Here is a 7,500-nt window from a genome sequence, read left to right as displayed (position 1 = left end):
CGTTTTGCCTGTCTCTCTCTCTCTCTCTCTCTCTCTCTCTCTCTCTCTCTCTCTCTCTCTCTCTCTCTCTCTCTCTCTCTCTCTCTCTCTCTCTCTCTCTCTCTCTCTCTCTCCCTGCGTTGGTGTGTGCCCCTCTCTGTCTGTGAAGGTATCTATGTGGTGTGTTAGTCATCCTTTCGAATAATGATTTATTTGAACAATTGTCTAAACATACACATACCGAAACATACACACACACACACACACACACACACACACACACACACACACACACACACACACACACACACACACACACACACACACACTTTCCTTATCTCTACCTCAGGCCAAGCGTTTTAGCCTCAACACCACCTTCACAGTTAAAATAAACAAATTGGCAAATAAATAGATTAAAAAAGAATCAATAACTAAAAATAAATAAAGTAAAATAAAATCACTTCTGATTAACCAACGGTGTGAATTCCTGCACAAATGATGTGCTTAACATAAACCCAATCCAAGAACTCACTCACTCACTTTGTATTCATCATGCCACGCTAAGAAAACCACGCCACTGTACCAGCTGTGCAGCATGTGACAAGGACTCAGATGTTTGTGAGACAGCCTTGTAAATCTCGTGTTTAGAGGAGCCCTGAGATCACCACGCATGAAACGGTGTCAGGGCAGAGGAAAGAAATAGCTATGAAAGATACGTGGTTCTCTCTCCAGTGACACAGTCTTAGTAGTGTATCACTGTGCCACATGTGTATTGATTTAAGTATCGCATATAAAACGTATAATTTTTTCTGTCTTTCTTTTTTGTGACCTTTAAAATGGTCCTTTACACCCTTCGCGGTGAAGGTCAAGCGACGGAATCCTAGTTTCGGGTTTACAAATTATGGTGTGTTGCTTTCTGCTGTATGATAAATACCAATAAAATGGAGAAGTTTGTTATAATGTTGTAAGTGTGTGTGTGTGTGTGTGTGCTTCTGCTTGTGTGTGTGTGTGTGTGTGTGCTTCTGCTTGTGTGTGTGTGTTTGTCTGTCTGTTTGTGTGCGTCTGCCTGCCTGTGTCTGTGTTCTCTGTCTGTGTATGTATGTATGTATGTATGTATGTACATATGCATATATGCAACTGAAAATTCTTCTATTTACCCGCACTATCAAACCACTCACTAATCGTGGCCATCCGAACACCCACAATATTTACCCCCAAAACCAGGCTCATATCTGTTGTATCGGCGTGTAAACAAGGCCCTCAGTAAAACATCCATTGGCTTTTGGGTCTGAATGAGATATCATTCGTCTCCTCTGGAAATCTTCATTTAGCATGAGTAATTTGCCTATTTTCCTTCTCATTGTTGCAAACCTTCACTTAACATTATTATTTTTCTTTATGTTGCAAAGCATCATTGAGCATAACTATTTTTCCTTATTATTGTTGCTGATCTTCATTTAACACAAGTATTTTTCCCTCTCGTCACTGTCGACCCTCACTTTAACATGTATATCTTCCACAATAAACCTTGAATTCCATATATAACACAAAATATAATACAATACCCAGTATATAGCGCATAATACTAAATCCTGTATTATATTGTGTATACACCGGCTGTATCAAGTACACTATTTCTGTCCAACACGAGGATGAACATCATAAGAATTTAAGCCTTCCTTTTTTCTTACAATTGCTTCTTCTGGATTTTAGTGTCATTGAAGTATGGCATTCGTGTGATCTTGGCAACAGCATCCGCCCCTAAAGAGTGCCTCACGTGCTAGAGAACCGACAATTGCCTTTCCTTCAGTGCCACTTTCCTTGGCACTGTTCTGAGGGTTACTTGGTTCATGGCTGAGATTTACTTACGTTCACCGGTGTTTTTTTTTTCTTCTTCTTCTTGTGTGTGTGTGTGTGTGTGTGTGTGTGTGTGTGTGTGTGTGTGTGTGTGTGTGTGTGTGTGTGTGTGTGTGTGTGTGTGTGTGTGTGTGTGTGTGTGTGTGTGTGTGTGTGTGTGTGTGTGTGTGTGTGTCTTGTGTGATCCTTAGACATAGAACATATTGGTGGCCCTAATGCCAACTATAAAGTTGATGTGTTACTTATGCTATGTCTTTTGAGATTCCTTCCTAATAACTTATTGGCGATTAACTGCCTATTATTTCGTCAAAGGAGAGATATTTCTTTTTTGTTATGAGATAATGATGAAACAAATAGACATCTGTCACAGTCTGTCTTGTGAAACAGCGCCATAACGTTCACGAAAATACAATCGCCGAAATAGTTTAACAATCGTCTCTCTTATATTTGCAAGAATTGTGTTGCAAACGTCTTGGTTTGATATACTGCATTGCACCATCACGGCGACGTACAGTAAATCTCAAAGTGTCCAAAGAGTGACATCCAAGACAGGTTTATTTGCACTTCATTTTACCCCAAAGTCAGAAAAGAAACTATCCTTACCTTTACTTGTGGTCAATGAGGACCTGAACGCTTCTCTCTGTTGACACCTGATGACGATGCTAACTACCTTGCCTCGCCATTCCGCTTCGTCGATTTTTCATATTTGTGCAAGGGGTAAACGAGACTTATTTTTTTCTGAATGGACTTATATTCGAGATCCAAAACACCTCGATAGCGGAAACAACATCATAGATACCCAGGGAATCTGTCAGTTGTGAGACACGCTTTACCTATAGGGACGTTGTGAGGCCAGTAAGCTTTACTGTACATTACCGCACGTGTTTTTATACCACTCGAACTTTCGTCAGCCGGTGTAGAAGTTTCACAATTTGGAAGGAATATGGGGAAATATATCTAGGGTATTAATTCTTTTATGTATGTTTTTTTTTTTTTTTTACTATACATTCTACCAGTTTTTATGTGCAACAGTGGATGTTAAGTGTTATTTTATTGCACAAGGAAACGTTAGTCATTTGAAATATCAGGAGGTGAGGTTTTGTACGACCCAACACAGTAAATATGGACGATAGATTATACTTCACATTTCACAACAAAGACAATAATATTTCACGTCAACAGCTGTTCCAATTATGATAATTTCCGAAATTCAGAAGCAGAGACCTTGACTTGAATAATTTTGGCTACTTTTCCTGATGATGTGATGAATACAGCCAGAGTCATGATGTACCCATAGTGGAGAGTCAAATTAGGTGTGTGTGTGTGTGTGTGTGTGTGTGTGTGTGTGTGTGTGTGTGTATGTGTGTGTGTGTGTGTGTGTGTGTGTGTGTGTGTGTGTGTGTGTTCGACTCCGTCCACGTTTCACCAATATCTAAACACATGGACGGATAGAAAGGATAGACAGAGCTGGCGATTACACGTACTCTGCGATTTCAGAACTCAGCTTAAAACATGCCTTTATGCGTAATGATTAGCCTTTTTCCTCTCTAAATCTGTTATCAGAAAACAGCTAGGTGAAACTGAAGTAGTCTCGGTACACTTCCCCCTAGTTATCAAGATAACAGCTCCCGGGAAATGAGTGATAACAAAATTGCGCAAAACTTATCGCTGTGGACGCAGCATGCACGGGCGGGTTTGGTACGCAAGTCACCCATCGCGGCGTGGCACAAAAAAAAGGAAATATGTATTTTTTTACTTTTTGGATATTATCGTGTTCCGTGGGGAATTTGGGGGGGGGATTTTTAGTGTGTTATGACTTTTGTTATTGTTTCTGTTCTCTCTTCCTCTTTTATTCTCTCTTTCTTTCTTTCGTTCTCTTTCTCTCGTGTTCTTTATTGTTCTCTCTCTCTCTCTCTCTCTCTCTCTCTCTCTCTCTCTCTCTCTCTCTCTCTCTCTCTCTCTCTCTCTCTCTCTCTCTCTCTCTCTCTCTCTCTCTCTCTCTCTCTCTCTCCTCAGTCATGAACTAAAAACCCTCTCTCTCACTCCTTCTCTCTCTCTCTTTTATCTCTTCCCGTCCTCTGCTTCCTCTTCCTCTCCCTCCTTTCCTATCTCTCTCCTCTCCGCAGCAAGTCTATACTACGTCTCCTCGCCGCCATCCACACACACCCTTTTTCATCTCGTCCCTTTTGAGATGATTATACCCTTTTGAGATGACTGAGCACATCCTTCTGGTCTAATGACCCCTCTTGATGCTACTCAGAGCACACGAGATAGAGTCCGGCTGAATTGCTTTGCTAAGGACATGTGCTAAGCGTCGAGGGTTTAATGGCGTTGTGCGTCGGCCAAACACTGTGTGGGAGGTTTGTGTCTGGTGCGTTTCTCTTTCTGTCTGTCTGTCTGTTCTTGTTTGTCTGTCTGTCTGTCTGTTTGTCTCTTCTGCCTCGGTCTGTCTACCTGTCTGTCTAAGTATCTCTCTTTCTCTCTCTCTTTCTCTCTCTCTCTCCTCTCTCTCTCTTCTCTCTCTCTCTCTCTCCTCTCTCTCCCTCTCTCCTCTCTCTCTCCTCTCCATTCTCACTCCCTCTCCGCTCCCTCCCCTCTCTTGATCTGTCCTCTCTTGAGCATCTGATTCCTTTTCTATGGGACCCTCTCTTCTGATCTCTCTTTTGACATCTATCTCCCTCTCTCTACTCGTTCTCTTTTACTCTGACTCCTTTCATTTGACTCTCTCTTCTCTCTCTCGGACGTCCCTCCTTATCACTCCCTCGTCCCTCTCTTAATACTGTCCCTTTATGTGCTATCTCCCTTTTAATGCTTCCCTCTTTCTCTGATTCCTTTTAATCTGGCTCCCTTTGTCTGACGACCTCTCTACTCTGATCCCTTTTATCTTCTCTCCCTTACTCTTATCTCCTCTTAGATATCTGTACCTCTCTTACTGTCATTCTCTCTTTCTACATCCTCCCTTCTTATGCTCGATCTCTCTCTCGTTCTACTTCCCTTTCTCTACTAGACTCCCTTCTGCTCTGTCCTCTCTTCTATGCTGTTCTCTCTCTGTACTCACCTTCCTTTTATCTACCTCTTTCATCTCGCTCTCCTTCTCGTGTCTGGTACCCTTTCTGTTTCTTCTCCTCTTGGATGCTGATACCCCTTCTCTAATGATTGTCCTCTTCTGATCTCATCCCTTTTGAGTCTGCGTCCCCTTTTAGTACTCTTCCCTTCTTTCTGCTCCCTTCTTCTATCTCCTCTCTTAATCCGTCTCTCTCATTCTTGAATGCTGCCTACCTCTTCTTACTACCCCCTTATCTCCTTCTCGATCTCTTCCTTTTGTATCTAGTGCTCCTCTCTTCTCTACTACTCCTTCTATCTATTCCCTCTTTAACTGAGCTACAGCTACTCGATCAGTCCGCAATTGCTTTGCTAGACATTCTAACGTCGTATGGCGTTGCTCGCCTACACTTGTTTTCTGTCCTCTCTCTTCTTCTTCTCTCTTTCTTTTTGTCCCTGTCTGTCTTCTTTTCTTCTGCCTCGTTCCTCTACCCGTCTGTCAAGTTCTCTCTTCTCTCCTCTTTCTCTCTCTCTCTCTCTCTCTCTCCTCTCTCTCTCTCTCTCTCTTCTATCTCTCTCTCTCTTCTCTCTCTCTCTCTTCTATCTCTCTCTTCCTCTCTCTTCTAACTCTCTCTCTCTCTCCTTCTATCTCTCTCTCTCCCCTCTCTCCTCTCTCTCTCTCCTCTCTCTCTCTCTCTCTCTCTCTCTCTCTCTCTCTCTCTCTGTCTCCTCTCCTCCCTCCTCCCTCTCTCTCTCTCTCTCTACTCTTCTCTTCTCTCTCTCTTCTCTCTCTCTCTCTGTCTCTCTCTCTCTTCTCTCTCTCTCTCTTCTTTCTCTCCTCTCTCTCTCTCTTCGTCTCTCTCTCTCTCCCTCATCCTTCTCTCCCTTCTCTCTCTCTCTCTCCTCTCTCTCCTCGTCTCTCTCTCTCCTTCTCTCTCTCTCTCTCTCTCTCTCTCTCTTCTCTCTCTCTCCTCTCTCTCTCTCTCTCTCTCTCTCTCTCTCTCCCTCACCCCTCTCTCTCTCTCTCTCTCTCTCTCCTTCCTTCCCTCTCTCCCCATTGCCTTTAACTTGACGCAAAACGTAAATACGTACATCGCTCTTCCCACAACAAGTACGCAACATGTTTCAGCCTAAAAAAATCCTTGGAAAGTACGTTGGCTATGACATCGCCTGTAAATATACGATTTCTTCGTTCATTTTCTTCTTCTTCTTCTTCTTCTTATTTCTCTTCTTCTTCTTATTTATCTTCTTCTTATTTATCTTCTTCTTATTATTTATCAGCAAGCAGCGGAAGTCAATATTATGGAGCGAATACCTTCCTCTTCGTGAAAAAAGTGCTTGATAAAGAGGATAATAACAATAATACATTAAAAAATAATACAGAATATATATATATTTTTTTTTTTAACGACAAAAAGCAGCCACGCACTCGCACTGACAAAAAAAATAATGATAAAAAAAAATAATGATAACTAAACTAGTTTGTTTTTTGTTTGTTTCTTTGTTCCTTTGTTTGTTTGTTTTGTGTGTGTCACCGAAACGTTTCTGTTTCTCTCGAGGTATTGCGCGTGGTTGCTTTAGATCAAGTTCGTGATGATAATAGCAAGGCCACGGCGAAAATAGATATATCTATTATCATAGGAAAGGGGGGGAGGGTTGATAATGATGATGATTAATGATATCGCTAATTAGGATGTTTTTTCAGGATAAGAATAACAGCTACAATGGTGGTGTGGCTACAAAAGCCACACCACCAAAGGCCACACCACCAAAGGCCACACCACCAACCACACCACCACCAAAGGCCCCACCACCAAAGGCCCCACCACCAAAGGCCCCACCACCAAAGGCCACACCACCACCAAAGGCCCCACCACCAAACCCACACCACCAAAGGCCCCACCTCCAGCCCCACTACCACCAAAGGCCCCACTACCAAAGACGACTTAAAGGCACAGGCGTCGGACCGCAAGCACATCGAGGAACGACCTCTGCTCTCCCCGCCACGACCTCGTCAGCGTGACAGGTCGTGTAAGTGACAAACGGTCGTTAAAGGTCGTCAAAGGGCGCGGTGCTAGTATTTGTCCCGCACGCAATGCCACTGAAGTCAACACAGGGGATTCATACAACAGATTTCATGTAAAAAATCTCATTGTAAGAGATTCATGCAACAGATTTCATGCAACAGATTTTATGCAACAGGTTTCATGCAACAGACTTTTTTCAATAGACGTCATGCAACAGACTTCATGCAACAGACGTCATGAAACAGACCTCACGCAAAAAAAATCATGCAACAGGCTTCAATCCAACAGACTTCAATGCAACAAATCATGCAGCATATCTCATGCAAGGGCTTCATTACAACAGACGTCATGCTACAGACGTCATGAAACACACCTCATGCAACAGATTTCAGTGCAACAGACCTCATGCAACAGACTTCAATGCAACAGACCTCCTGCAACAAATGTCATGCAACACTTACTCTCTATTTACAGACTGCGCCAGACTCGTATTTTAGGTGTGTCCGAAAGGGTGGTCGCTTTATTGGGTAATCGTCGATGTTTATTTCTTATTGCTATCCTTATTTATTTCTTTTTATTCTCTCCCTCTCTCTCT

The 7,500-nt window shown here is 42.7% G+C and overlaps 2 protein-coding genes across 2 annotated transcripts in view; both read left to right on the top strand.

Annotated features, from left to right (window-relative positions):
• The window catches only part of LOC119587682 (protein PELPK1-like), a 6,850-nt gene extending 5,087 nt beyond the window's left edge, over window positions 1-1,763 (top strand). Inside the window, exon 3 of the mRNA XM_037936365.1 lies at window positions 1,693-1,763. Within this exon, the coding sequence (XP_037792293.1) occupies window positions 1,693-1,763 (71 nt within the window). The remainder of the gene's footprint in view (window positions 1-1,692) is intronic.
• A 4,808-nt stretch (window positions 1,764-6,571) lies between these two features.
• On the top strand, window positions 6,572-6,901 carry LOC119587671 (early nodulin-75-like). The gene has a single exon (XM_037936354.1). The coding sequence runs from the start codon at window positions 6,572-6,574 to the stop codon at window positions 6,899-6,901; it is 330 nt and encodes a 109-aa protein (XP_037792282.1).
• Window positions 6,902-7,500: the final 599 nt, after the last annotated feature.

The sequence above is a fragment of the Penaeus monodon genome, chromosome 3 (assembly GCF_015228065.2).
Source record: "Penaeus monodon isolate SGIC_2016 chromosome 3, NSTDA_Pmon_1, whole genome shotgun sequence".
NCBI lineage: Eukaryota > Metazoa > Arthropoda > Malacostraca > Decapoda > Penaeidae > Penaeus > Penaeus monodon.
The sequence above is the reverse complement of the archived record's forward strand: the minus strand, read 5'-3'. Positions and strand labels throughout refer to the sequence as shown.